At 36.2% G+C, this 13,004-nt stretch overlaps 1 protein-coding gene across 1 annotated transcript in view; it reads right to left on the bottom strand.

Moving 5' to 3' along the window:
- Positions 1-12,039, bottom strand: part of LOC123488227 (guanine nucleotide exchange protein smcr8a-like) — a gene marked incomplete at its 5' end in the record, with an annotated part of 39,019 nt that extends 26,980 nt beyond the window's left edge. The window contains one exon of the mRNA XM_045219114.1: positions 11,815-12,039. Within this exon, the coding sequence (XP_045075049.1) occupies positions 11,815-12,039 (225 nt within the window). The remainder of the gene's footprint in view (positions 1-11,814) is intronic.
- Between the last annotated feature and the right edge of the window lie 965 nt (positions 12,040-13,004).

Here is a 13,004-nt window from a genome sequence, read left to right as displayed (position 1 = left end):
AGGACTGTATATAGACCAGTTATAAACAGGAAGGACTGTATATAGACTAGTTATAAACAGGAAGGACTGTATATAGGCTAGTTATAAACAGGAAGGACTGTATAGACTAGTTATAAACAGGAAGGACTGTATATAGACTGTTATATACAGTCTGTTATAAACTAGTTATGACTTTATATAGACTAGTTAATAGTATATAAACAGGAAGGACTGTATAAGACTAGTTATAAACAGGAAGGACTGTATATAGACTAGTTATAAACAGGAAGGACTGTATATAGACTAGTTATAAACAGGAAGGACTGTATATAGACTAGTTATAAACAGGAAGGACTGTATATAGACTAGTTATAAACAGGAAGGACTGTATATAGGCTAGTTATAAACAGGAAGGACTGTATATAGGCTAGTTATAAACAGGAAGGACTGTATATAGACTAGTTATAAACAGGAAGGACTGTATATAGACTAGTTATAAACAGGAAGGACTGTATATAGACTAGTTATAAACAGGAAGGACTGTATATAGGCTAGTTATAAACAGGAAGGACTGTATATAGGCTAGTTATAAACAGGAAGGACTGTATATAGACTAGTTATAAACAGGAAGGACTGTATATAGACTAGTTATAAACAGGAAGGACTGTATATAGACTAGTTATAAACAGGAAGGACTGTATATAGGCTAGTTATAAACAGGAAGGACTGTATATAGACTAGTTATAAACAGGAAGGACTGTATATAGGCTAGTTATAAACAGGAAGGACTGTATATAGACTAGTTATAAACAGGAAGGACTGTATATAGGCTAGTTATAAACAGGAAGGACTGTATATAGACTAGTTATAAACAGGAAGTGGACTGTATATAGACTAGTTATAAACAGGAAGGACTGTATATAGACTAGTTATAAACAGGAAGGACTGTATATAGACTAGTTATAAACAGGAAGGACTGTATATAGGCTAGTTATAAACAGGAAGGACTGTATATAGACTAGTTATAAACAGGAAGGACTGTATATAGGCTAGTTATAAACAGGAAGGACTGTATATAGACTAGTTATAAACAGGAAGGACTGTATATAGACTAGTTATAAACAGGAAGGACTGTATATAGGCTAGTTATAAACAGGAAGGACTGTATATAGACTAGTTAGAAACAGGAAGGACTGTATATAGACTAGTTATAAACAGGAAGTGGACTGTATATAGACTAGTTATAAACAGGAAGGACTGTATATAGACTAGTTATAAACAGGAAGGACTGTATATAGGCTAGTTATAAACAGGAAGGACTGTATATAGGCTAGTTATAAACAGGAAGGACTGTATATAGACTAGTTATAAACAGGAAGGACTGTATATAGACTAGTTATAAACAGGAAGGACTGTATATAGGCTAGTTATAAACAGGAAGGACTGTATATAGACTAGTTATAAACAGGAAGGACTGTATATAGACTAGTTATAAACAGGAAGGACTGTATATAGACTAGTTATAAACAGGAAGGACTGTATATAGACTAGTTATAAACAGGAAGGACTGTATATAGGCTAGTTATAAACAGGAAGGACTGTATATAGACTAGTTATAAACAGGAAGGACTGTATATAGGCTAGTTATAAACAGGAAGGACTGTATATAGACTAGTTATAAACAGGAAGGACTGTATATAGACTAGTTATAAACAGGAAGGACTGTATATAGGCTAGTTATAAACAGGAAGGACTGTATATAGACTAGTTATAAACAGGAAGTGGACTGTATATAGACTAGTTATAAACAGGAAGGACTGTATATAGACTAGTTATAAACAGGAAGGACTGTATATAGGCTAGTTATAAACAGGAAGGACTGTATATAGACTAGTTATAAACAGGAAGGACTGTATATAGACTAGTTATAAACAGGAAGTGGACTGTATATAGACTAGTTATAAACAGGAAGGACTGTATATAGGCTAGTTATAAACAGGAAGGACTGTATATAGGCTAGTTATAAACAGGAAGGACTGTATATAGGCTAGTTATAAACAGGAAGGACTGTATACTTAGGAAAAGGACTGTATATAGACTAGTTATAAACAGGAAGGACTGTATATAGGCTAGTTATAAACAGGAAGGACTGTATATAGACTAGTTATAAACAGGAAGGACTGTATATAGACTAGTTATAAACAGGAAGGACTGTATATAGACTAGTTATAAACAGGAAGGACTGTATATAGACTAGTTATAAACAGGAAGGACTGTATATAGGCTAGTTATAAACAGGAAGGACTGTATATAGGCTAGTTATAAACAGGAAGGACTGTATATAGACTAGTTATAAACAGGAAGGACTGTATATAGACTAGTTATAAACAGGAAGGACTGTATATAGGCTAGTTATAAACAGGAAGGACTGTATATAGACTAGTTATAAACAGGAAGGACTGTATATAGGCTAGTTATAAACAGGAAGGACTGTATATAGACTAGTTATAAACAGGAAGGACTGTATATAGACTAGTTATAAACAGGAAGGACTGTATATAGACTAGTTATAAACAGGAAGGACTGTATATAGGCTAGTTATAAACAGGAAGGACTGTATATAGACTAGTTATAAACAGGAAGGACTGTATATAGACTAGTTATAAACAGGAAGGACTGTATATAGACTAGTTATAAACAGGAAGGACTGTATATAGGCTAGTTATAAACAGGAAGGACTGTATATAGACTAGTTATAAACAGGAAGGACTGTATATAGACTAGTTATAAACAGGAAGGACTGTATATAGGCTAGTTATAAACAGGAAGGACTGTATATAGGCTAGTTATAAACAGGAAGGACTGTATATAGGCTAGTTATAAACAGGAAGGACTGTATATAGGCTAGTTATAAACAGGAAGGACTGTATATAGACTAGTTATAAACAGGAAGGACTGTATATAGACTAGTTATAAACAGGAAGTGGACTGTATATAGACTAGTTATAAACAGGAAGGACTGTATATAGACTAGTTATAAACAGGAAGGACTGTATATAGACTAGTTATAAACAGGAAGGACTGTATATAGGCTAGTTATAAACAGGAAGGACTGTATATAGACTAGTTATAAACAGGAAGGACTGTATATAGGCTAGTTATAAACAGGAAGGACTGTATATAGACTAGTTATAAACAGGAAGGACTGTATATAGACTAGTTATAAACAGGAAGGACTGTATATAGACTAGTTATAAACAGGAAGGACTGTATATAGACTAGTTATAAACAGGAAGGACTGTATATAGACTAGTTATAAACAGGAAGGACTGTATATAGGCTAGTTATAAACAGGAAGGACTGTATATAGACTAGTTATAAACAGGAAGGACTGTATATAGGCTAGTTATAAACAGGAAGGACTGTATATAGACTAGTTATAAACAGGAAGGACTGTATATAGGCTAGTTATAAACAGGAAGGACTGTATATAGACTAGTTATAAACAGGAAGGACTGTATATAGACTAGTTATAAACAGGAAGGACTGTATATAGACTAGTTATAAACAGGAAGGACTGTATATAGGCTAGTTATAACAGGAAGGACTGTATATAGACTAGTTATAAACAGGAAGGACTGTATATAGGCTAGTTATAAACAGGAAGGACTGTATATAGACTAGTTATAAACAGGAAGGACTGTATATAGACTAGTTATAAACAGGAAGGACTGTATATAGGCTAGTTATAAGCAGGAAGGACTGTATATAGACTAGTTATAAACAGGAAGGACTGTATATAGGCTAGTTATAAACAGGAAGGACTGTATATAGGCTAGTTATAAACAGGAAGGACTGTATATAGACTAGTTATAAACAGGAAGGACTGTATATAGGCTAGTTATAAACAGGAAGGACTGTATATAGGCTAGTTATAAACAGGAAGGACTGTATATAGGCTAGTTATAAACAGGAAGGACTGTATATAGACTAGTTATAAACAGGAAGGACTGTATATAGACTAGTTATAAACAGGAAGGACTGTATATAGGCTAGTTATAAACAGGAAGGACTGTATATAGACTAGTTATAAACAGGAAGGACTGTATATAGGCTAGTTATAAACAGGAAGGGACTGTATATAGACTAGTTATAAACAGGAAGGACTGTATATAGACTAGTTATAAACAGGAAGGACTGTATATAGGCTAGTTATAAACAGGAAGGACTGTATATAGACTAGTTATAACAGGAAGGACTGTATATAGACTAGTTATAAACAGGAAGGACTGTATATAGACTAGTTATAAACAGGAAGGACTGTATATAGGCTAGTTATAAACAGGAAGGACTGTATATAGACTAGTTATAAACAGGAAGGACTGTATATAGACTAGTTATAAACAGGAAGGACTGTATATAGACTAGTTATAAACAGGAAGGACTGTATATAGGCTAGTTATAAACAGGAAGTGACTGTATATAGACTAGTTATAAACAGGAAGGACTGTATATAGACTAGTTATAAACAGGAAGGACTGTATATAGGCTAGTTATAAACAGGAAGGACTGTATATAGACTAGTTATAAACAGGAAGGACTGTATATAGACTAGTTATAAACAGGAAGGACTGTATATAGACTAGTTATAAACAGGAAGGACTGTATATAGACTAGTTATAAACAGGAAGGACTGTATATAGGCTAGTTATAAACAGGAAGGACTGTATATAGGCTAGTTATAAACAGGAAGGACTGTATATAGACTAGTTATAAACAGGAAGGACTGTATATAGACTAGTTATAAACAGGAAGGACTGTATATAGACTAGTTATAAACAGGAAGGACTGTATATAGACTAGTTATAAACAGGAAGGACTGTATATAGGCTAGTTATAAACAGGAAGGACTGTATATAGACTAGTTATAAACAGGAAGGACTGTATATAGACTAGTTATAAACAGGAAGGACTGTATATAGACTAGTTATAAACAGGAAGGACTGTATATAGGCTAGTTATAAACAGGAAGGACTGTATATAGACTAGTTATAAACAGGAAGGACTGTATATAGACTAGTTATAAACAGGAAGGGACTGTATATAGACTAGTTATAAACAGGAAGGACTGTATATAGACTAGTTATAAACAGGAAGGACTGTATATAGACTAGTTATAAACAGGAAGGACTGTATATAGACTAGTTATAAACAGGAAGGACTGTATATAGACTAGTTATAAACAGGAAGGACTGTATATAGACTAGTTATAAACAGGAAGGACTGTATATAGACTAGTTATAAACAGGAAGGACTGTATATAGGCTAGTTATAAACAGGAAGGACTGTATATAGGCTAGTTATAAACAGGAAGGACTGTATATAGACTAGTTATAAACAGGAAGGACTGTATATAGGCTAGTTATAAACAGGAAGGACTGTATATAGACTAGTTATAAACAGGAAGGACTGTATATAGGCTAGTTATAAACAGGAAGGACTGTATATAGGCTAGTTATAAACAGGAAGGACTGTATATAGACTAGTTATAAACAGGAAGGACTGTATATAGACTAGTTATAAACAGGAAGGACTGTATATAGACTAGTTATAAACAGGAAGGACTGTATATAGACTAGTTATAAACAGGAAGGACTGTATATAGGCTAGTTATAAACAGGAAGGACTGTATATAGACTAGTTATAAACAGGAAGGACTGTATATAGGCTAGTTATAAACAGGAAGGACTGTATATAGACTAGTTATAAACAGGAAGGACTGTATATAGACTAGTTATAAACAGGAAGGACTGTATATAGACTAGTTATAAACAGGAAGGACTGTATATAGACTAGTTATAAACAGGAAGGACTGTATATAGACTAGTTATAAACAGGAAGGACTGTATATAGACTAGTTATAAACAGGAAGTGGACTGTATATAGGCTAGTTATAAACAGGAAGGACTGTATATAGACTAGTTATAAACAGGAAGGACTGTATATAGACTAGTTATAAACAGGAAGGACTGTATATGACTAGTTATAAACAGGAAGGACTGTATATAGGCTAGTTATAAACAGGAAGGACTGTATATAGGCTAGTTATAAACAGGAAGGACTGTATAGACTAGTTATAAACAGGAAGGACTGTATATAGACTAGTTATAAACAGGAAGGACTGTATATAGACTAGTTATAAACAGGAAGGACTGTATATAGACTAGTTATAAACAGGAAGGACTGTATATAGGCTAGTTATAAACAGGAAGGACTGTATATAGACTAGTTATAAACAGGAAGGACTGTATATAGGCTAAGTTATAAACAGGAAGGACTGTATATAGACTAGTTATAAACAGGAAGGACTGTATACTAGGCTAGTTATAAACAGGAAGGACTGTATATAGACTAGTTATAAACAGGAAGGACTGTATATAGGCTAGTTATAAACAGGAAGGACTGTATATAGACTAGTTATAAACAGGAAGGACTGTATATAGGCTAGTTATAAACAGGAAGGACTGTATATAGACTAGTTATAAACAGGAAGGACTGTATATAGGCTAGTTATAAACAGGAAGGACTGTATATAGACTAGTTATAAACAGGAAGGACTGTATATAGGCTAGTTATAAACAGGAAGGACTGTATATAGGCTAGTTATAAACAGGAAGGACTGTATATAGACTAGTTATAAACAGGAAGGACTGTATATAGACTAGTTATAAACAGGAAGGACTGTATATAGGCTAGTTATAAACAGGAAGGACTGTATATAGACTAGTTATAAACAGGAAGGACTGTATATAGACTAGTTATAAACAGGAAGGACTGTATATAGACTAGTTATAAACAGGAAGGACTGTATATAGACTAGTTATAAACAGGAAGGACTGTATATAGGCTAGTTATAAACAGGAAGGACTGTATATAGGCTAGTTATAAACAGGAAGGACTGTATATAGACTAGTTATAAACAGGAAGGACTGTATATAGGCTAGTTATAAACAGAAGGACTGTATATAGGCTAGTTATAAACAGGAAGGACTGTATATAGACTAGTTATAAACAGAAGGACTGTATATAGGCTAGTTATAAACAGGAAGGACTGTATATAGACTAGTTATAAACAGGAAGGACTGTATATAGCTAGTTATAAACAGGAAGGACTGTATATAGGCTAGTTATAAACAGGAAGGACTGTATATAGACTAGTTATAAACAGGAAGGACTGTATATAGGCTAGTTATAAACAGGAAGTGACTGTATATAGACTAGTTATAAACAGGAAGGACTGTATAGCCAAGTTATAAACAGGAAGGACTGTATATAGACTGAAGTTATAAACAGGAAGGACTGTATATAGACTAGTTATAAACAGGAAGGACTGTATATAGACTAGTTATAAACAGGAAGGACTGTATATAGACTAGTTATAAACAGGAAGGACTGTATATAGACTAGTTATAAACAGGAAGGACTGTATATAGACTAGTTATAAACAGGAAGGACTGTATATAGACTAGTTATAAACAGGAAGGACTGTATATAGGCTAGTTATAAACAGGAAGGACTGTATATAGGCTAGTTATAAACAGGAAGGACTGTATATAGACTAGTTATAAACAGGAAGGACTGTATATAGGCTAGTTATAAACAGGAAGGACTGTATATAGACTAGTTATAAACAGGAAGGACTGTATATAGGCTAGTTATAAACAGGAAGGACTGTATATAGGCTAGTTATAAACAGGAAGGACTGTATATAGACTAGTTATAAACAGGAAGGACTGTATATAGACTAGTTATAAACAGGAAGGACTGTATATAGACTAGTTATAAACAGGAAGGACTGTATATAGACTAGTTATAAACAGGAAGGACTGTATATAGGCTAGTTATAAACAGGAAGGACTGTATATAGGCTAGTTATAAACAGGAAGGACTGTATATAGACTAGTTATAAACAGGAAGGACTGTATATAGACTAGTTATAAACAGGAAGGACTGTATATAGACTAGTTATAAACAGGAAGGACTGTATATAGGCTAGTTATAAACAGGAAGGACTGTATATAGACTAGTTATAAACAGGAAGGACTGTATATAGACTAGTTATAAACAGGAAGGACTGTATATAGACTAGTTATAAACAGGAAGGACTGTATATAGACTAGTTATAAACAGGAAGGACTGTATATAGACTAGTTATAAACAGGAAGGACTGTATATAGGCTAGTTATAAACAGGAAGGACTGTATATAGACTAGTTATAAACAGGAAGGACTGTATATAGACTAGTTATAAACAGGAAGGACTGTATATAGACTAGTTATAAACAGGAAGGACTGTATATAGACTAGTTATAAACAGGAAGGACTGTATAGGCTAGTTATAAACAGGAAGGACTGTATATAGGCTAGTTATAAACAGGAAGGACTGTATATAGACTAGTTATAAACAGGAAGGACTGTATATAGGCTAGTTATAAACAGGAAGGACTGCATATAGGCTAGTTATAAACAGGAAGGACTGTATATAGACTAGTTATAAACAGGAAGGACTGTATATAGACTAGTTATAAACAGGAAGGACTGTATATAGGCTAGTTATAAACAGGAAGTGGACTGTATATAGGCTAGTTATAAACAGGAAGGACTGTATATAGACTAGTTATAAACAGGAAGGACTGTATATAGACTAGTTATAAACAGGAAGGACTGTATATAGGCTAGTTATAAACAGGAAGGACTGTATATAGACTAGTTATAAACAGGAAGGACTGTATATAGGCTAGTTATAAACAGGAAGGACTGTATATAGGCTAGTTATAAACAGGAAGGACTGTATATAGGCTAGTTATAAACAGGAAGGACTGTATAGTAGACTAGTTATAAACAGGAAGGACTGTATATAGACTAGTTATAAACAGGAAGGACTGTATATAGGCTAGTTATAAACAGGAAGGACTGTATATAGGCTGAGTTATAAACAGGAAGGACTGTATATAGACTAGTTATAAACAGGAAGGACTGTATATAGACTAGTTATAAACAGGAAGGACTGTATATAGACTAGTTATAAACAGGAAGGACTGTATATAGACTAGTTATAAACAGGAAGTGACTGTATATAGACTAGTTATAAACAGGAAGGACTGTATATAGGCTAGTTATAAACAGGAAGGACTGTATATAGGCTAGTTATAAACAGGAAGTACTGTATATAGACTAGTTATAAACAGGAAGGACTGTATATAGACTAGTTATAAACAGGAAGGACTGTATATAGACTAGTTATAAACAGGAAGGACTGTATATAGGCTAGTTATAAACAGGAAGTACTGTATATAGACTAGTTATAAACAGGAAGGACTGTATATAGACTAGTTATAAACAGGAAGGACTGTATATAGGCTAGTTATAAACAGGAAGGACTGTATATAGACTAGTTATAAACAGGAAGGACTGTATATAGACTAGTTATAAACAGGAAGGACTGTATATAGGCTAGTTATAAACAGGAAGGACTGTATATAGACTAGTTATAAACAGGAAGGACTGTATATAGGCTAGTTATAAACAGGAAGGACTGTATATAGACTAGTTATAAACAGGAAGGACTGTATATAGACTAGTTATAAACAGGAAGGACTGTATATAGACTAGTTATAAACAGGAAGGACTGTATATAGGCTAGTTATAAACAGGAAGGACTGTATATAGGCTAGTTATAAACAGGAAGGACTGTATATAGACTAGTTATAAACAGGAAGGACTGTATATAGACTAGTTATAAACAGGAAGGACTGTATATAGACTAGTTATAAACAGGAAGGACTGTATATAGACTAGTTATAAACAGAAGGACTGTATATAGACTAGTTATAAACAGGAAGGACTGTATAAGACTAGTTATAAACAGGAAGGACTGTATATAGACTAGTTATAAACAGGAAGGACTGTATATAGACTAGTTATAAACAGGAAGGACTGTATATAGACTAGTTATAAACAGGAAGGACTGTATATAGACTAGTTATAAACAGGAAGGACTGTATATAGACTAGTTATAAACAGGAAGGACTGTATATAGACTAGTTATAAACAGGAAGGACTGTATATAGACTAGTTATAAACAGGAAGGACTGTATATAGACTAGTTATAAACAGGAAGGACTGTATATAGACTAGTTATAAACAGGAAGGACTGTATATAGGCTAGTTATAAACAGGAAGGACTGTATATAGGCTAGTTATAAACAGGAAGGACTGTATATAGGCTAGTTATAAACAGGAAGGACTGTATATAGACTAGTTATAAACAGGAAGGACAGGGTTCGATAATTGGACCTTTGTTATTCCGAATCTATATCAATGACCTTACTGCTGTGTCATTCAAAAATCCAACTTTATTGTATTCACAAAAAAAAAAAGAGCCAGAATTTCAAATTGGTGAGAATGAAATGGAACAAGTCAAATCCACTAGATTCCCTGGAGTTCTAATTGATGAAAAGTGATCCTGGAAAGATCATATTCAATTTGTCTGCATAAAAGTGATTAAATCTGTTGGTATCATCAGAAAGATGAGTGGCTTGGTTCATCAGGCTTGCTATACTACTAGCTTCATTTACCCATATCTCATTTACTGTAATATTGTCTGGGCCAGTACATGTCTCCTACCTACACAGATTACTCATCAAACTAAATACATTTCAAGACCAGCCACCTCCTCTAATTACCTGACCTTTGTTTAAGAAACTCAATATCTTGTCTATTTACCACATTAATGTCCTCTAATTATGCACAGTTCCCAGACAGTTTACCTAAACCCTTCAATGGATTCTTCCAGGTTAAGTCTGAAATCCATCTATATAAAACACAAGCCACTGCGATAACCTTCACCCTCCCCACTGCCGCACCTCACAGTCAATTCTCTATCAGATAGAGAGGTACCAAACTCTGGAATTCTTATCTTCACATTGCCAAAACCTCATCATCCCTCAATAACTTCAGGAGAAGACTGGGGGGTCAGCCTGATGAACCAAACTACTCAGTAATCTCCTCCATGAAGACTGGCCCTCCCTACTCATATCCATGAAGACTGGGGTCAGCATAAATACTCAGTAATCTCCTCCATGAAGACTGGGGTCAGCCTGTGAACCTACCCCATGAAGACTGGGGTCAGCCTGATGACCAAACTCCGAACTGGCAATACTCTGTTCTTGTCAGCCTTTACCAGTAATCTCCTCCATGAAGACTGGGGGTCAGCCTGATGAACCAAACTACCCAGTAATCTCCTCCATATAGACTAAGTCTCACACACTCACCCATCCTCACACCACATTTAAACAAAACATGTAAAAAAAAATTGTTTTGTTTTTTTGAATGATTATTGATCAATTAATTTATAATTTGTTGGTTTTGTTATCTGTTTTAACAAACCTTTTTTTGTATTTTTGTATTGTATATAGTTGTTTTGTGATGTGGTTTTTATATCAGCCCCCAGGGCTTCCATCCACACCTGTACACACCGCTTTTTAAATGTATTTGTTTTTATCTGTATTGTTGTTTAAAAATCACTAGTTTTCTTTGGTGCACATAAATTTAAACATTAAACTAAATATAGGCTAGTTCTAAAAAACAGGAAGTGTTTCGGTCCAGAGTAGTTTAGATTATAGGATGCACTGACTGACCCCCCCAGGACTGATGACATCATCACCCAGGCACAATACCCCACCTCCCCCCCTCCCCTCACCTATCAATACCCCCCCCTACCCCCCCAGGACTGATGACATCATCACCCAGGCACAATACCCCCCCACCCCCTCACCTCTGCAGTCCTACGAGTTTCCATCGCTGTAGGTCAGTGAGGCTGAAGGGGCAGGAGAGCCAGGGCTGGATCCTCTCGCCACAGCGCCCGGGTCCAGGCACGTAGAGGGCTAGAGCGGACACCAGCCTCCTGACCCTGCCCTCCTCAGACCCCAGGACGACCAGGGTCCGACCACTCAGTAGGGACCACAGGGCATGCTGGGCAAACGGATACTGACGCACAAACCTGGAGGTGGAATGAAGCACAACAGAAATAAATAAAGTCTTGCTGACACACAAACCTGGGAGGGAGACCGAGAGATAGAGAAACTATTACTACTTCTGTCTAGAGTTTCATAGGGAATGGGCCGGGTGCCATTTCACAGCCCCAGAGTTTCATAGTGAATGGGCCGGGTGCCATTTCACAGCCCCAGAGTTTTATAGGGAATGGGCCGGGTGCCATTTCACAGCCCCAGAGTTTCATAGTGAATGGGCCGGGTGCCATTTCACAGCCCCAGAGTTTCATAGTGAATGGGCCGGGTGCCATTTCACAGCCCCAGAGTTTCATAGTGAATGGGCCGGGTGCCATTTCACAGCCCCAGAGTTTCATAGTGAATGGGCCGGGTGCCATTTCACAGCCCCAGAGTTTTATAGTGAATGGGCCGGGTGCCATTTCACAGCCCCAGAGTTTTATAGTGAATGGGCCGGGTGCCATTTCACAGCCCCAGAGTTTTATAGTGAATGGGCCGGGTGCCATTTCACAGCCCCAGAGTTTCATAGGGAATGGGCCGGGTGCCATTTCACAGCCCCAGAGTTTCATAGTGAATGGGCCGGGTGCCATTTCACAGCCCCAGAGTTTCATAGGGAATGGGCCGGGTGCCATTTCACAGCCCCAGTGGAGGCATGTCTACCCGGCCTATAGTGAATACCTGCAGACATTTGGCCCTCCGTGGAATGAGTTTGACATGTGTTGTAGAGCATGAACCTGCACGAGCGAGTCACTGCTTTGACGTTTGCAGAAAAGGATGTTGTCCAGGGTCACGCCAAGGTCATTTGCACTCTGGGAGGGGGACACTGTGGAGTTGTCAACCGTGATGAAGGTCTTGGAGCGGGCAGGTCTTCCCCGGGGAGGAAGAGCAGCTCCGTCTTGTCGAGGTTGAGCTTGAGGTGGTGGTCCGACATCCAAGTTGAGATATCTGCCAGGCACGCAGA

This window comes from Coregonus clupeaformis, unplaced genomic scaffold, assembly GCF_020615455.1.
Source record: "Coregonus clupeaformis isolate EN_2021a unplaced genomic scaffold, ASM2061545v1 scaf2073, whole genome shotgun sequence".
Classification (NCBI taxonomy): Eukaryota; Metazoa; Chordata; class Actinopteri; order Salmoniformes; family Salmonidae; genus Coregonus; species Coregonus clupeaformis.
The sequence above is the reverse complement of the archived record's forward strand: the minus strand, read 5'-3'. Positions and strand labels throughout refer to the sequence as shown.